The sequence below is a fragment of the Schistocerca nitens genome, chromosome 2 (assembly GCF_023898315.1).
Source record: "Schistocerca nitens isolate TAMUIC-IGC-003100 chromosome 2, iqSchNite1.1, whole genome shotgun sequence".
NCBI lineage: Eukaryota > Metazoa > Arthropoda > Insecta > Orthoptera > Acrididae > Schistocerca > Schistocerca nitens.
The window spans coordinates 826,141,565-826,160,798 of record NC_064615.1 but is presented as its reverse complement, the minus strand read 5'-3'; the positions used below and the strand labels follow the sequence as shown (position 1 = coordinate 826,160,798).

Genomic DNA, 19,234 nt, shown 5'->3' with positions numbered 1-19,234 from the left:
AGCAGAAATTCTTTCAGTGGGAGCACAACAGCGAGCTACAAAGGCGTGTCCAGGACTGTTGGGTTTGTGGGTTTTGGTGAGTATGGATTACAGTTTAGCAGTAACCAGTTATCCTGGTGGAAAGCTGACTGGCAGTCATACTGACACAAGAAGCTTTGTGGTGTTTGCAGCTGAGTTGGTATATGACTTGGCTGCTTTCACAGGTCGCCCCCATCTTTGTTGGGTGAGGTAAGCCTGTAACAGGACTGGAGTTTCCCCTCTCCTGTTCTTTGACCCCATACCTATTTCTGTTCCCATGTCCCCTTAAAAGTGTTCCACTCCACAACGGATACGGCAACTGCACTTCATGTGCCTAGCCCACGTACCTTCCACCCTCCTTCCCGCATTCTTAGCCAGCAAATGGTTACCTCCCTCTGAGCCATTAGCCACCCACTCTCAATCCCTCTCCTACTATGCACCCCACCTGACACATCCCCCAGCACAACCTTTTCCACCCGTCAAAATGCAGAACTGGCACTGTTTGTCCTGCCAGAACCATGTAGGCAACAGGTGCATATATGTATGCATGTGTATGTCTGCATCTTCTGTGTGTATTTTACACTAGTCCAAAAAAGAATTATTCCAAAAGGTAACATGGCTTCTTTCTTTTGAATGTGCCTATTGAAGATGTGATGCTTCTGCTTTTTGGTGAATGGTCTCCTTTAATCCAAAAGCATTTACATTTTACCAGAACCCTCCTACAACAAAAGAATGAATGTTTGTACACAATTACTATTACTCATCTTGTAAATTGGTAAATGGATAAAATCAATTACACTTACTGTCTGGACTGTACTGCACCAGCATAGTAATAGAGTTTCCACACTGCCGAAGAACACTAGCTGCTAACTGGTATGTGGCACTCCGCATATTTATGCCACACACCTCAAGCAACTGGTCTCCAACCTGTAATAAATTTCAAAAAGTTAAATATACGAGGTGCGGCTAGAAAAAAACCGGACTGATGCTGGAAAAAACATTTATTTACAATGATTTACAATTTCATGTTATCTCCTTCAATATACTCTCCTCCTCGGTCTCTACACCGCTCCATACGAATTTTCCACTGTTCATAGCAATGCTGCAGATCATTTTCGTTAAGTCCATACATTACTTCCGTCACTTTTTCTTTTACTGCTTCAACAGTCTCAAATCTAGTTCCTTTCAAAGCTGACTTGACTTTAGGGAAAAGAAAAAAGTCACAGGGGGCCAAATCAGGTGAGTAGGGTGGATGATCTAAGATGGGAATGTTGTGTTTTGCCAAAAACGTCTTCACTGACAACGCACTGTGAGCTGGGGCATTGTCTTGGTGAAGGATCCATGACTTTTTTTCTCCACAAATCGTTCCGTTTTCTCCGTACTCGCTCACGTAGGGTAGCCAGGACGCTAATGTAGTAATGCTGATTCACTGTTTGTCCCTCTGGTACCCAATCAATGTGCACAATCCCTTTGATGTCAAAAAAAAAAAAAAAAAAAAAAAAAAAAAAAAAAAAAAAAAAAAAAAAAACAATCATCATTGCCTTGAATTTCGATTTTGACATTCGTGCTTTTTTTTGTCATGGAGAACCAGGAGTTTTCCAATGCATCGATTGGCGTTTAGTTTCGGGATCGTAAGTAAAAAACCACGATTCATCACAAGTAATAACATTTTGTAAGAAGGTGGGATCACTTTCAATGTTTTCTAAGATGTCAGAACAAATCATTCTTCGGCGTTCCTTCTGTTCAATTGTGAGACACTTTGGAACCATTTTTGAACACACTTTGTTCATGTTGAAACTTTCATGAAGAATCTGCCTAACACTTTCCTTGTCAACTCCTGTTAACTCAGACACTGCTCTGATTGTTAAACGGCGATCTTGTCGAACAAGTTTACCGATTTTTTCAATGTTTGCATCAGTTTTTGCTGACAATGGTCTGCCAGTGCGAGTGTCATCACTGGTGTCTTCGCAGCCATCTTTAAATCATTTAAACCACTCAAACACTTGTGTTCACGATAAACAATCATCGCCGTACACTTGTTGTAACATTACAAACGTTTCACTTGCAGATTTTCCTAGTTTGAAACAAAATTTGATGTTAACACGCTGTTCTTTCTGTACACTCAACATTTTCCGACGCACAGACAAAACGTCAACTACTTAAAACAGACGCCACGGGCAGACTGAGTGCAGGAGGCAGATGAAACTCGAGCAGTAGGCGGAGCGAGAGTCACGTGACAGGCCACGCGACTTTCAGCCTTATTGCATTCGTTTTATTGTTTCACCAGTACTAGTCCGGTTTTTTTTCTAGCCACACCTCGTATGAGCACCAGCTCTTAGAGAAACTGTACGTAGGTTAATATTAGCAAGCAGTGTGTATTTGTTAGTAAAGCTTCATAGAGCTTAACCCATATAAAGCATTGTCCAAAATAGCATGTAGAATCCAGTTTTGAGGGGGGTGTATCAAAGTGTACAGCATCATCTCAACTTGAAAGTGACATGAAAAGATAATTTTATGTTCTTACTTAAAATTAATCCAGTATATTTCCACATCTGTTTGAAAGTAGTATTGTTGATTCTTGTTTGAACAAGTAACTTTAGACTTTATCCAGAATGAAGTAAATAAAATACAGTACCAATTATGTTAGTGAAGTTAGTACTGACCAAGAGGAGTCATCTTAAGAAGTCATTCTTATAGTAATTAAATTGTAAACTTTATTTTGTCCCCAAGTTGTTCTTGTGCCATTAATAAATTATTTTACTATTGTGCATAGAACTTGTGAGGGTAACAACTCACTATATAGGTGATGTGTTGAGTTGTTGATAGGCACATCAATAATACTGAAATCATTGCTAGCTTTCAAATGAATTATTCTTCAGAGACAGAGAAAACATGAAAACACACACACACACACACACACACACACACACACACACACACACACACACCTGCACAGCTACACTGGCCTTGCTGGCTACAACGTAGTCAGCAATGACATTGAAGCTGTAAAGATGTATGTATGTTTACTTCTGAGAGAGGATTCATCTGAAAGCTAGTAACATTTTCAGTTTTAGTCATATTCCTACTGGTGACTCAGCACTTCAACTATATTGTGAGTTGTTACCATTGCTTTCCGATTTCCCACGGCTTGGTTCTCTACTCTAGTTCAAAAGAGACTATGGCTTTCTTAAGCATGACAACACTGGGAACCATGTTTCTTCAATGACTGCCCATCTGCCCTTACAAGAGTAAGTTTATCATATAATGAATAACGGAGCAACCAGAAATGTGTATAACAGTGGAGTTCAATGAACTCTGCAGTGTCAGGTACTACAACCAGTGAGCAAGTTATGTTAAAGGTGCAATAGCAGGAAGAACAAGGAAAGAACATGAAATGAGAGCATTCAATCATATTGTATAGTCACTGGAAAAGCACAGTGTGTTTTCAGTCCCCAAACTACACTCACCTGCAAACCAACTTGCGAAGCCAGGCTATGCTCACTCACAGTAGATACAAACACACCACCACTTTCTAAACAGGAAATCTGAATTCCTAACGGTTCAGCTGATTTATCTATGTGCACTCTTCTCAATTCTCCAGGTGCAGGTCTGCAAAAATTACAGAATTCAGTTAAATTACCTGTTGATGCAAGAAACAGACATTATTTTCATTTCATTTAAACAACAGTGAATCACTCTGTGTTTTGACAAACTCTGCTGCTGTCAGAATGTATGACTAAGCAACTGGCATTTCAGCTATAAGCAACTGACTTTGAGAAATACCTCAATAAGGGGTAAAAGCACTGCCACTATAAAGCAGAAGGATCCTTCCTCTGCAAATGTTATCAGTTGCCATATTAGGGGCAAAATCAAGAAATGTTTCCCTGAAGATGCACTGGAAATTTTTACGGCAGTAAACAGATGGTGGATGACATTTTGGTGCAGAGTGCGTGGGCTACGATACCAAACTGGTAACTATGGTAACAAAATTAGAAAAAAGGTCCCAAACAACAAATTCTTTGACAGCTTTATTAGAGATAAGGGAACAGTAAATAAATAGACAAGTACAGTATGGTCAAAAAGAATGCATCTGAAAATTAGAGGAATACAGAAAGAAATCATAAAGGAGTCTTAGACAAAATCTCACTCTCATTCCCATATCATTTTCAGTGAATGCTATCATCAAGGACAGCTTCCAGTGATGCGGAATGAACCAGCTTAAACATTAATAGACAGAAGCACCTATTATAGCTACTTCAAAAAAGTAAACCAAATACTGAGAAGTCACTGTTTTCCCTCTTGTGTAAGAGAGAGAACAGTCATATTCCAGATGTTTGGTAACATTTGGATATAGGACAAGTCAAAACATTTAATTCATTGTTATGTTAATGTCATTAAGGACCACAAAGATTAAGAATACAAATTAGAAAATAATAATAAAAAAAAAACACACAATCGGTAAGTTCTAATAACACTCATAAACAGAGGTTAAGATGCAATTTTCAGATTTATTTATACAGTTTTTGTAAAGTAAGAAAGACCATGTTGACATGCAGAACACAAATTAATGCATTTAAAGCAGCAAAACATGTTAAAGCAGGTCTCTATGGAAATACATTGGAAATAATTTTATCTATTAGGTTGGTGCATAACTTTGTAGAGTTTTTCTTTTGCATGCTAGTCATCCAGTTGCTGTGGGTTTATTTACCAACTGTAATTTTTTATTTGTAGTTCACTGCTGCTATTTGAGTTTATATATATATATATCGTTACTTTGTCATTTTGAGATAGTGAGTGGAGCTGTAGGCACCAGAAAATGGAGTGCCAAAAGGAAAAATCTGACATACTCTTCTGTTTGAATTTAGGTGAGAAATGACTGCAGCGAAGGCAGCGAGAAATATTTGTGCCCTGTATGGGGATAATACCACTGGACAGAGCATGAGAAGAAAATGATTTTCTCATTTTGAGGAGGATTACTGTGACTCCTCCACATTCAGGAAGACCTTCGGGATTTGATGAGTATCGTTTAAACATATTGATCCATAATTATCCACATCATCGTACTTGAGGAGAGGCAATTAGATGAACTGTGATCATTCCACCATCACGCAACATTTGCATGTAATGGGGAAGGTTCAAAAATAAGGTATATGGGTACTGCATGCTCTAAGCCAAAATCACAAAATTCAGCAGTTGGCCATATGTGCATCTCTGCTTGCTCATAAACAATTGGCTCATAAACAACTCCGGCTATCCCTATCCTGTATCATAATTGGTGACAATAAATTGTGTCTTTATACTAACATAATGAAAAGAAAGGAATGACTGAGACCAAACAAAACAGCAATTCCCTGTACAAAGACCTGCCCCCATCCAGAAAAGATAATGTTATGCACCTAGTGAAACAGCGCTGGATTGGTGCACTACGAATTGCTTCCCCAAGTTGTCACCATTGCTGCTGATATTTACTTTCAACAGCTGAGACATCTTGTAGACGCAATCTAAGAATAACGACCAGAATGACTGCGAGAACTGATGTTACTCCATAACAGTCCCTATCCACATTCTGCTAGACTGACAAAAAGCACTATACAGGAGTTGGTTGGAAAGTCATTCTGCATACACCTTATCCACCTGATCTTGTGTCCTCAGAGTTTCACCTTTTCTGCTCTCTATTGAACAATGTTCAAGGAACTTCCTTTCTGGATGAAAGTGCGCTCCGAAGATGGCTCGATTAGTTCTTTGCCTCATAAGCACAGGATTTCTACAGTTGCATAATACAAAAGTTATTCCAGCATTGGCAGATTGTTGTAAATAGTGAAGTGGTATGCATTACTGATGACATCTCTCTTATGTGTATCTATTGTGTTTATTAAACTTATGGAGAAATGCTACATACGAGGTGTGGCTAGAAAAAAACCGGACTAGTACTGGTGAAACAATAAAACGAATGCAATAAGGCTGAAAGTCGCGTGGCCTGTCACGTGACTCTCGCTCCGCCTACTGCTCGAGTTTCATCTGCCTCCTGCACTCAGTCTGCCCGTGGCGTCTGTTTTAAGTAGTTGACGTTTTGTCTGTGCGTCGGAAAATGTTGAGTGTACAGAAAGAACAGCGTGTTAACATCAAATTTTGTTTCAAACTAGGAAAATCTGCAAGTGAAATGTTTGTAATGTTACAACAAGTGTACGGCGATGATTGTTTATCGCGAACACAAGTGTTTGAGTGGTTTAAACGATTTAAAGATGGCCGCGAAGACACCAGTGATGACACTCGCACTGGCAGTAAACTTGTTCGACACTTTCCTTGTCAACTGCTGTTAACTCAGACACTGCTCTGATTGTTAAACGGCGATCTTGTCGAACAAGTTTACCGATTTTTTCATTGTTTGCATCAGTTTTTGCTGACAATGGTATGCCAGTGCGAGTGTCATCACTGGTGTCTTCGCGGCCATCTTTAAATCGTTTAAACCACTCAAACACTTGTGTTCGCGATAAACAATCATCGCCGTACACTTGTTGTAACATTACAAACGTTTCACTTGCAGATTTTCCTAGTTTGAAACAAAATTTGATGTTAACACGCTGTTCTTTCTGTACACTCAACATTTTCCGACGCACAGACAAAACGTCAACTACTTAAAAACAGACGCCATGGGCAGACTGAGTGCAGGAGGCAGATGAAACTCGAGCAGTAGGCGGAGCGAGAGTCACGTGACAGGCCACGCGACTTTCGGCCTTATTGCATTCGTTTTATTGTTTCACCAGTACTAGTCCGGTTTTTTTCTAGCCACACCTCGTATGTAGGTACCAACCCACCACATCTCCACTAAAGAATTCATCTAAAGAACAGAAACGTTTTTCAAGCAAGAACTCCTTTAGCTTACATTTAAATGGTACATTATTGCCTCATAGACACTCAGTAATACTTGGAAATGTGTTGAAGACTGAATATATTGCTGTGTCGGCAAGGCAACCCAACTGTGTAAGTCAAGTTGCAGATGTGGCACAATATAGTCAGCCGGGACAGTGTAGCCATAGAAGTGTATGTGTGATATGTTTGTGCACTATTTAGTTCTGAAGAAGGATTCACCCAAAATATAGTAAAGTTCTGTCTTATTTATGTATCTTTCCATGACACAGCATCTCTGTTTTTCGGTGGATTGTTACCTCTACTTCTTAAATTTTTTATTTCAAGAATGTGTAACACAGAACAACACAAACAGAGATGGAGAAAACAATGCAACAAATAAAATATCTTTACATTATACAAATCCACAATTGAAGAGAAACACTGAACTTACTTCCGTGAATAACAATAGTCAGGCAAAGAATTTCTCTTGTTTTCTCTATGACCAGGACTCAGGACTTCTACCAGAAATGTCGGCATGGGACTGCCTCTGTCTGAAGCTCTTTCAATGCTGCCAGTTGATACTTTTCCTGCACTGCTTTTGCTTGTCACACTGGGGTTTGATGGGATTCTGTAATTTTTACAATAATATTCAAACTTCCTAAATTATAACATTTTACAAGGTGTTACTTCGATCATTCAAGTGTTGAAATATTGAACACGATATGGAAAGAAACTAAATACAACAAAAAAACAATTATAGTAAATATCAACTATGTGCAGGTGCAGGTGCAGGTGCAGGTGCAGACACACACACACACACACACACACACACACACACACACACACACACACACACACACAAAATCTTAAAATGGAGACTCCAGATTGGAATATCAACAATATAAGGAAAAGACAGATAGCTACTCACCATAAAGGTGACACATTAAGTTGCAGAAAGGCAAAACGAAAAGAGTGTTACACATTTAGCTTTGAGCCAAAGCCTTCTTCAGAAAAAGAAATGCACACATCATTCACATAAGCAAGCACACCTCATGCACACATGACAGTCATCTTCAGCAGCTCAGACCAGAATGCACAAAATCTTAATAGTTACAAGTAAATAAGGTTAACGAGACTGAAGATTGTTCTTGCATCAATTTTCATCCTCTTTAAGGATACAGGGTACTTTTCTGACTCAATATTACATAAAAATCAACATCTATTTCTTTCGGGCACTGTTTATAATGTATATGTTTTACAGATTTTTTGTTGATATCAGGTAATGCAGCACACTTTTTACACAAATAAGAAGTATTTCGAATATATTTCAACCAGCTTAGGCTTCTTGTTGTTGTTGTTGTTGTCTTCAGTCCTGAGACTGGTTTGATGGAGCTCTCCATGCTACTCTATCCTGTGCAAGCTTCTACATCTCCCAGTACTCACTGCAACCTACATCCTTCTGAATCTGCTTAGTGTATTCATCTCTTGGTCTCCCTCTATGATTTTTACCCTCGACACTGCCCTCCAATGCTAAACTTATGATCCCTTGATGCCCCAGAACATGTCCTACCAACCGATCCCTTCTTCTTGTCAAGTTGTGCCACAAACTCCTCTTCTCCCCAATTCTACTCAATAACTCCTCATTAGTTATGTGATCTACCCATCTAATCTTCAGCATTCTTCTGTAGCACCACATTTCAAAAGCTTCTATTCGCTTCTTGTCCAAACTATTTATTGTCCACGTTTCACTTCCATACATGGCTACACTCCATACAAATACTTACAGAAACGACTTCCTGACACTTAAATCTATACTCGATGTTAACAAATTTCTCTTCTTCAGAAACGCTTTCCTTGCCATTGCCAGTCTACATTTTATATCCTCTCTACTTCGACCATCATCAGTTATTTTGCTCCCCGAATAGCAACACTCCTTTACTACTTTAATTGTCTATTTCCTAATCTAATCCCCTCAGCATCACCCGATTTAATTTGACTACATTCCATTATCCTCGTTTTGCTTTTGTTGATGTTCATCTTATATCCTCCTTTCAAGACACTGTCCATTCCGTTCAATTGCTCTTCCAAGTTCTTTCCTGTCTTTGACAGAATTACAATGTCATCAGCGAACCTCAACATTTTTATTTCTTCTCCATAGATTTTAATACCTACTCTGAATTTTTCTTTTGTTTCCTTTACTGCTTGCTCAATATACAGATTGAATAACATCGGAGAGAGGCTACAACCCTGTCTCACTCCCTTCCCAACCACTGCTTCCCTTTCATGCCCCTCGATTCTTATAACTGCCATCTGGTTTCTATACAAGTTGTAAATAGCCTTTCGCTCCCTGTATTTTACCCCTGCCATCTTTAGAATTTGAAAGACATTATTCCAGTCAACATTGTCGAAAGCTTTCTATAAGTCTGCAAATGCTAGAAACGTAGGTTTGTCTTTCCTTAATCTATTTTCTAAGATAAGCCGTAGGGTCAGTATTGCCTCACGTGTTCCAACATTTCTATGGAATCCAAACTGATCTTCCCCAAGGTCAGCTTCTACCAGTTTTTCCATTCGTCTGTAAAGAATTCGCGTTAGTATTTTGCAGAAGTGACTTATTAAACTGATAGTTCGGTAATTTTCACATCTGTCAACACCTGATTTCCTTGGGATTGGAATTATTATAGTCTTCTTGAAGTCTGAGGGTATTTCACCTGTCTCATACATCTTGCTCACCAGATGGTAGAGTTTTGTCAGGACTGGCTCTCCCAAGGCCGTCAGTAGTTCCAATGGAATGTTGTCTACTCCCGACACCTTGTTTCGACTCAGGTCTTTCAGTGCTCTGTCAAACTCTTCACGCAGTATCATGTCTCCCGTTTCATCTTCATCTACATCCTCTTCAATTTGCATAATATTGTCCTCAAGTACATCGCCCTTGTATAGACCCTCTATATACTCCTTCCACCTTTCTGCTTTCCCTTCTTTGCTTAGAATTGGGTTTCCATCTGAGCTCTTGATATTCATACAAGTGGCTCTCTTTTCTCCAAAGGTCTCTTTAATTTTCCTGTAGGCAGTATCTATCTTACCCCTAGTGAGATAAGCCTCTACATCCTTACATTTGTCCTCTAGCCATCCCTGCTTAGCCATTTTGCACTTCCTTTCAATCTCATTTTTGAGACGCTTGTATTCCTTTTTGCCTGCTTCATTTACTGCGTTTTTATATTTTTTCCTTTCATCAATTAAATTCAATATTTCTTCTGTTACCCAAGGATTTCTACTATCCCTCATCTTTTTACCTACTTGATCCTCTGTTGCCTTCACTACTTCATCCCTCAGAGCTATCCATTCTTCTTCTACTGTATTTCTTTCCCCCATTCCTGTCAATTGTTCCCTTATGCTCTCCCTGAAACTCTGTACAACCTCTGCTTTAGTCAGTTTACCCAGGTCCCATCTCCTTAAATTCCCACCTTTTTGCAGTTTCTTCAGTTTTAATCTACAGTTGATAACCAATAGATTGTGGTCAGAGTCCACATCTGCCCCTGGAAATGTCTTACAATTTAAAACCTGGTTCCTAAATCTTTGTCTTACCATTATATAATCTATCTGATACCTTCTAGTATCTCCAGGATTCTTCCATGTATACAACCTTCTTTTAAGATTCTTAGCTTAGGCTTATTAAAAAAAAAAAAATACAAAAAATTGATGTAAATTTTTTTTCCAAAATGCTTCCTCAAATTGAGGAACCACTTAATCCAATTAGATCAAATTTTTTTTACCAGATATGCATGACATGATGGCTGAGGTAGTAGACCTATTTAATTCCCCCTATTATGTATATTACAAGGATAAAAAAATATGTCTCACATTTTAATTTTTATAATTTTTTTCCTAATAAAAATTTTGATTTTTCTATGATTTAGTTGATTCTGCAATACAGCTTAGGTCTACTACAGAAGTATGGACTATTGCAGGTTACATAAAAAAATTAGAGCAATTCTTTATACTCTTTAGGAAATATTTGTACCTGAATTCTCAAAAATACAACTTGCATGAAATTGTGAATGAAGATATGAGTCCAATTAAACTGTGCCTCAGAACATTCCTGAAGCATAGTCTTCATCCTGCAGCATTTCTTCATCTTCAAGCATTCCTTTTAGCACTTCCTGCTTCTTTGGTAACTTGAAGAGCAAATCTTTCAGCTTCATGCCCTCGTTGTCTGTCACATGTGAGCAATTGATCTTCCATGTTAGAGCCACATTTCATGCCTACATTTCTCAGGACTTCCAACCTTTCTATCACTCCATCATTGAAAAATATCACTGCATCTAGTACACCAACTGTTAATGTATTTAGTCCTACAAAAACATTCTTGTGTAATCTTTCCCATATTCAATGGCTGAAACTTTCATTTGTATTGTGAGTGCCCCCATGAAGACATTTACTACGCAAAACAGGGTCACTTAGGTCTCTAAAAATTGGTTTTATTTCATTCATAACAGGCTCGGGAAGACAATGTTTATGATGGTATATCTGACCACTTTCTTTTGCTTTTTGGTAACCACACCACGTATCTGCTCCTTTAGAGCAAAGTCCATGAACAGGGTGGTCATCTATGGACAACTTATCAAAAGTAGGTGACCCATACAGCTTTTCTCCTTGGTGTAATATCATTCAGACGTGCAGTTCGTCTAATGGCCAGTCCATAATAATTCTGAAGAAGGTCTATTTCAGTTTCTGTCAATCTGCCTCAGCCAGACAGAGATTTTCCATCAGATAGCAACATTCCTTTCATTTCTCTTTATAGCTTCCTCAATCTAGCACCCATCCTCTTTTTCAAATGTTCCAGTTTTGTTACCACGGTATCACCATAAACATTGAACTCATTAATTTTATTGAAAGCTTTAGAGTCCCCATTGCCTAGGTGCATCGTATTTCTAACATTATAAATGGGCACTGACCTCTGAAATATTTTTAGAGCTCCATCACACTCCATACCTGTAACCATCATAATTCTTAGAACACTGATGTTCAACACGTCCTTCAGTGTTACCACGGCAGGTGTGGCAGTACTTAGATAAGCACTCAACATCAACAACTTTTCCATTCCCCAGAGAAGTAGCACTTGCAACACCATTCAAGCAACGATGTCCTCAACGTTCCCATGTCCCATCAAGTGCAACAACAATGTCCCTGGTTCCACTAATATTTACAGTTTCTTCTACTGCACATTTCATAGATGCTTTAGACACAATCATCAAGGTGCCTAAAAGTATTTTTATGTACTTGTTGGAGGAAGAGGAGGAGGGTCCATCAAACCACAAAACGTTTGAGCAGCCTTTTTTCCTTTTCCTATTGCACGAATTGCATATACTAACTTCAAATTCACATCATATGAATTATGCACAATGTTTGAAGTCATTTTCAAGGTAGATTTATTGAAGGATCTACAAAAAAAACAACAAATTTTGACACTAAACCCTTCCTGCTACTTTGTTGTTCAGTTATTTCCAGGCAGCCTACACCAACACATTGCTTACATTTCACCACTTCCTTTATCAAAGAAGATAAGATGCCCACATCAACAGCAACAACAATAACAACAACAAATCCGCTACAAACAGCATCACTGTTAACGCAAAAATTTGAATCACCACGAGGCGTACCATGTGGGAGTTTCTTCCCAGAAGAACTGATACAGAGGTAACTTTCAGCAGTGTGGCTTGCTTTGTTTGTTAACTGGTTACCACAGAATTTCCTTTTATTGAATTTCTTGATGTGTGTTTATATTTACTGCACACTAAAGGATATGTACTTCCACAAACATAAGTAGCACTTGGGCAACAAACATTTAGTAACATCTGAACAAACTGCTTCAGTGAAACAAAAGTAAATACTAGCAAAGATAATAATGCACTAGAAAACTGCACTGTTACCAACATATACAATGAATCATATGTATAATCACTAGAAACAGAAAGTTCACAGTTCTTTTTAAATAATACTGATTTCTGTAACAGAAATAAAGGGAGTGTGGCGGCATACATGACCGTAACGTTAAAATTTGGTATATATTTTTCATTTGAAACCCTACAATGCATATATCAATGTAATCAGGAAAGACTATAGAATTTAATAAAGTCATAAAAAATTTCAATTTTTCAACTATTCATAAGTACCCTGTATCCTTAATGGAGTCCCAATTTTCATTCATCTATCACATTCTTTATTTTATATTTGTAAATAAGTCAGAATTTGGAGAACTTAAAAGTACACAACAAACCATCTATACACATAACTGATGAGCACCCATGGTCACTGTATTGAACTCTCACACAAATCTGGTTTTCAGAACAAATTTACCACATTCTATCTCAGTATTTTATTCAGGGATCTGATTCAGTGGCAGCTGCTGTGTGAGAGCACAAGAGCATGTGAACACCCAAACTTTCGACACCTTGTGGATTTATTGGTTATTTTTCTATGAATGCTCTTAAAATGTAATATAGATGCTACAATCTGAAAGATACAGAACTTAAATCTACCATATTACTGCTCCTAGACTCCATGAAGCTTGTCATCAGGCTCGTGAACACACATACAGTTGTGCACATTTTAAGAAGCTTATGTGAATGCGTAACTCGTGTGACGTAATAGCCTTACGGGCCAAATACATACAGATTTGACAAACAATGTATAGGTTCATGATGTGCACAGCTCGCCCTTGCCACTCAACTAGAAGTTTACATCTGTGCCACCAGGTGGTCGCACACTGTAGCAGATTTTTATCCCCGTTCACTCACAATAAATCCTGCTGGATGATATTCTAATACACTCACTATACACTCTAGTAAAACTGGATCAGATGTCAGTATATGTTAAAGTTGTACTGACAGTAAACCTATTTTGTTGGTTTCTGAATGAGTTACAGTATATAAGTTAAGAATTTTATCATACAGTAAAGCATTTGAGGTACTGAGAATCATAAGGGCCTAAAGCACATCACCATTGATTGTGAGATTGTAGCATTTATTCATGCTTCTGAAATCTGTTGATCTTACAGTGAGTCAGGTTTATCTGTGCTATAAGCCCACGCTGTATACACGAAAATTCACAAAAAACTTTATTACTGGTTTCTGTGATATTCACTTAAATGGGGGATCGACAGTGGTGCGCTTTAGGCCCTTATGGATCTCGGCACCTCTTTTGTAGTTGAGTCAAGTGAACATGTTGGTAGACATTACTACTTCAGTTTAATCATTTCCACAAACAGCACTGTGTGTTTGCAGTTAGTTGTTTACTACGCAGGAATCGACTTTCGTGTGCAGTGTTAACATGAACTATGCTTAATCTATTTTAAATGCGAACAGAAAAGTGAAGCTATGAGGACGGGTCGTGAGTCATGCTTGTGTAGCTCAGTTGGTAGAGCACTTGCATGCGAAAGGCAAAGGTCCCAAGATTGAGTCTCTGTCCAGCACACAGCTTTAATCTGCCAGGAAGTTTCAAATCAGCCCAAAGCGAAAATTTTATTCTGGGAACAGAAAAGTAATTTACCAGGAAAAGTTAGCCGCAGAGGAGCTAGGGCTTCTGCGAATAGATCCTTCAATTGAGAGAATGACGAATACAAATAAGCTTGACTACAAGCGCACATTTAATAAGAAGGTGTACAGTTAGGACAAGTTGTTGTGTGGTCGCAACATAAGAATATCTGATTTTCAGCACGGAAGTAAATTCATGAACTCGTACATCTATTAGGGATCTTTTACATTTGTTTGAAAAAATGGAAAAGCACAAAAACTCTCACTTACACAAACATGCGAAATGGAGAGTTGTGAAAGCTTACACATAATTCTGTTATTGCCATAAACTGTACTTACTTATGTACAAAACAACAAAATTCCACAAAAACAATCCTTTCATCAGATAAGTTATGCATCTTATTTCATTATCATCATCATCATCATCATCATCATTACTAAGTTTCTTGCTAATATTATTATTGGTGGTGCCTTTAGTTGCATTGTTGATAAGAATAACTGTTACACAGCAGATGCTATTAATTTCAAACTCTCAAATTTATCTGAATCTAAAAATCTGTGAACATCCAGAATGTATATTCACAAGCTGCCACTAATCCAACTCCTTGTACTAATTCAGACCTGAAACATCACTGTTTCTCACAAACTCCTCCAAGCTTGTAATATTCCAGAAGGATATTCAACTGTCAATAGCTTTGACTGCCATTAACATCCACATTACATTTATTAGATGTACCAGCACTTACAAGAAACTGACCAACTGAGCTCCTCTCAAGCTCAGAACTTGTGCGTAACTAAATGAGTATCACCTCTCCAATGATTTCAATAAGCAGTTACACTGTGACATCACTACAACGAATCATATGCAGCCCCTATTTCTTCCATGCCACAGTTTTTTCAAGATTTCCACCAGGTAAGCTGGCAATGGCTAATAATCACATACTGACACCTACTGTCCTGTTTTAGCAGGTGTGTGTTATCGGAACCAGGCTGCCACATCATATCTAGAAGAAGACCTTGAATAGCCGACTGTCCGAGTATGCCAAGTGCTGTTGGTAAGCAGGGTGCACTCAGCCCTTGCAAGCCAATTGAGGAGCTATTTGACTGAGAAATAGTGGATCTGGTCACAAAAACTGACAATGGCTGGGGGAGCAGTGTGCTGGCCACATTATCATCCACATCCGCACCAAGTGATGCATATCGGCTGAGGATGACAGGGCGGTCAGTTGGTATCATTGGGCCTTTCAAGGCCTGTTCAGACAGTTTTGTTTGACTTTAGTAAAATAGGAAAGCATGAGAACCTGTTCATTATGAATATCACCAGTTTCACAAAACTTTTAATTCCTTCTTCAGACTTTGTAAATAATTTCACAATGTAACAGAACAATGACTCCCTCCTCCCCCTCCCCAATCCCCAAAAAAATAAAAACATTTAAGAATTTTGTGGGTTACTTCTGTTTTTGTTTATTTTACAACAACTTAAAACAGCCAGAAATTCAATGTTTACTATGGAATTTTTCTCTAGACACAACTGCAATTTTCACCAGTTCTGATTATGACCTTTTGTGGTGGAGAGGGCAGCAAGAAAACAATTGCACTCTCAGTGATAGACTGCAGAATACAACCAACTCCACTGGAATGTCTCATACTTCTACTTCTGAAAATCATTATCCTTTTGAAGACGAGAGGTAACTTCAACCAATCATTCAACAGCAATGCTGAAATTTAAAGAGAGATAAGTTCATTAAGAAATTTTTACCGTATTCTCTGATTTTCTTTTTTTCGTGGGAATGTTCCACCCTCACAGCACGAATAGCCAATGTTCATGTCATCATTTCCTCTATATCCTGGATGTGAATGAGCTGGCAATACTGGTCGTGGTTTATAAGGAAGATCTACAGATGGAGAGTGAGTGTGATGAAAACCCTGTCAAAGCACATTAAAAAATACGTATTACATAAAGGAATGGAATAAATGCACAATTTTTCAAAGTTTTTACCTTTGTTATATAAGTTCTGAGCGTATAACAAACTACTTCACAAACAATAAAAACAGTAACAGTGAGGATCCTTTTTCTAAAAGTGAACACATTGTTGGTGTAAAATGCAGCTACAAGCAACTTATGCATAAGGAAAAGAGCCTCTCAGTTTCTTTCTCAGCTAAATTATATGAGGTTAAAATTAAAATACACTCAGGAATAAAATTCAACACACATCAACTTGTGAGCAACATCAACCATATGAATAAAAGGTGCTTACCTGTGATGGTGGAGCATATGAAGGTTCAAAGCAATATGATCTCATATCTGTCATTCCAATAGATTCACCACTCTGTGATGAAGGAAGCAATGTTGGAGATGGGTATCTGTTGGCAGTTGATTCTGTATGGGGATGTGGATGATGATGTGCAACTGGATACGGGTTAAACGGATATGACCTAACAGCACCATACAACTGGGAATGTATACGGCTGTGGGAATCTTCACTGTCACTTGGTGGATACTTTTTCTTCTTCACATAATATTCCATCACCTCTTTCCCCACATTCCCAGATTTCACAGACAAATCAATGCTAGCATCTGATGGTCCCCTAATCCTATCATTTTTCTCACAGAGTAGCTCCTTAAATGGAGCAGGAGTAAATGATTTCTGACCTGAAAGCAGCTGACTTGATTTACTGTAGTGAATATTTGCATTGTCAGGAGAATTTGCTTTGTAATTGGAAGAACCAGCAGTGCAAGAGGCTGTCCTTTCATGGGAGGTGTCTGCTGGTGGACAACAGTATTTTGGTGGATCATTCAACAGTGCAGCGAGAGGTAACCTTTCTTTATGTCTTCGAGGATGGAGAATAGTGCCTGTGGTATGCTCAATAATGGGGCCATTTCGAGCTTTTGGCCAAGTTCCTCCATTACGTTCAGCCTCTTTACCCGCACGTCGCCTGCTACGTTTTAATGTCACTGGCTTTCCGTGGTAACTTTCAATGACAGAATCCAGTTCTGCCAGTGCATCATCTTGCTCTCGCTCAAACGTACTGGGGGACTGATTCTGGCGATGCTTTTTCTCTTCAGGCAAGTCGTGATTCCTGTCTTTGGCATGTTTTCGGCCTCTGACCATGTCAATAGTTTCTCGTACCATATCCCAAGCCCTAGAATTTCCTCCTTTCTCCACAGGAGAAGGAGTCACCTTGTACACAGCTTTCTCTCCTATCCCAAAAGTAGTATTTATATACCTCCTGTCTGGCACAAAATCTTCACCCTGAGATGGATTTGTCACATAAAGTTTTTCTCCCTCAGTCTGGCAACAGCGATTTACCATCTTCTGTGCGTTACTGGGGGATTCCTTTAATGCTCTGGATGATGAATTAGATGAACCAAAATACCCTCTCTCTTCTTCAATACTCAGCATGTGACCACATGAGTGAGAACAATTCACAGATGATAAGGCCTTCAATGTTGTTATGGTGATGATATCTGTAGGCTCATCCAATATGGCCATCGCTTCAAGAGCACTTTTAAAGCCATCCATTGTCTTGTTATTAATCTGAAAGAAAATTGACCCTCCATCAACATGCCAAATTGTGAAACATAGGAAAGTGTACAAAGCAGTAACAGACACACGAAAAAGACAATTCCAAAACAATATTAAAACACACAAAAATAAACAAGATACACTAAAAGCATTATTTCACAACAGCAGGCAGGAGAGATGCTGATTTTAATGTCTGCCTGTTTTAAGCTTTTTCTTTTCTTTTAATTTTAAGTGGCATTTGTTTGCTTGAAAGCACTCTTTGATATCTGTACACTATATGCATTTGCTACTTCTGCTCCACAAACTTTAAACAATCAGATCCAAGTTACAGAAACTTTCCCACACAGAATTTATACACAACAAAACATAAAGCTTAAAGAAAATGCATCAAAAGAACAAAATGGACAACCTGCAACTAACTCACATTATTCCATACTGGTAATCACTAGAATACACATCACTTCAAAGATATACACTGGCCTAAACAATGCAACATAATAAATTTACTTTGCACAACCCAAATCACCTAAACACCACATCAGTAATTCACAAGCATGAATTGTCTTAATGATTTTCACCACCATTCCACAAGAGATCAGCACATGACAGCAAAGAGGATATAAGTTTGGCTGTTGCACACACAAGGCAGCAAAACATCTGACGTCTGAAATTCACGGGCCAAAGAAGTTATTCTAAACTCGAATTAAGGAACTATAAATATTTGTGGACTTTCTTCTCTGCTCTGACGATACCATTTTACTTGCTAAGTCAATGTGTGTGACTGTAAGAGACTTCAGACTGTACCAACAACAATGATGAGACACAAATGTTACACTGATCTATAGTTGTTGCTCTTCTTCACTTTGAAGGACATAGAACTTTTCTCCAAAGTCAGCACACTCAAGAAACTAGAAGGATATAAATCTATGACTGTGCCATTAATATACTTACACTGAGAACTCTGTCTCCAACAGCTAAGTTTCCCTCTTTTGCTGCTACAGAGCCGGGTGTAATTTTGCATATGTAAATACCAGTTTCCAACGTGAGGCCATGGTCTGTCATATTCAACTGCAACTTCAAGAGAAAATTTTTGCTTTACTTTCAAGTGCTTAATATCAACAGTGGAAAATCCAGGATGGAATGGAACAATATAATGAAAAGGATAGCTGCTACTCACCATACAGCGGAGATGCTGAGTCACAGAAAGGCACAACAGAAAGACTGGTGGAAAGTTAGCTTTTCGCCAACAACGCCTTTGTCAAAAATAGACAACATACACACATGCACACACTCACGCAAATGCAACTGACA

The 19,234-nt window shown here is 38.5% G+C and overlaps 1 protein-coding gene across 1 annotated transcript in view; it reads right to left on the bottom strand.

The window, feature by feature from the left end:
* LOC126237091 (disks large homolog 5-like) overlaps positions 1–19,234 on the bottom strand; it is a 212,172-nt gene that overhangs the window by 102,787 nt on the left and 90,151 nt on the right. Inside the window, exons 14-19 of the mRNA XM_049946894.1 lie at positions 18,875–18,997; positions 16,655–17,935; positions 16,156–16,322; positions 7,319–7,495; positions 3,486–3,627; positions 822–945 (exon numbers count right to left, since the gene is read on the bottom strand). Of these exons, the coding sequence (XP_049802851.1) occupies positions 822–945; positions 3,486–3,627; positions 7,319–7,495; positions 16,156–16,322; positions 16,655–17,935; positions 18,875–18,997 (2,014 nt within the window). The remainder of the gene's footprint in view (positions 1–821; positions 946–3,485; positions 3,628–7,318; positions 7,496–16,155; positions 16,323–16,654; positions 17,936–18,874; positions 18,998–19,234) is intronic.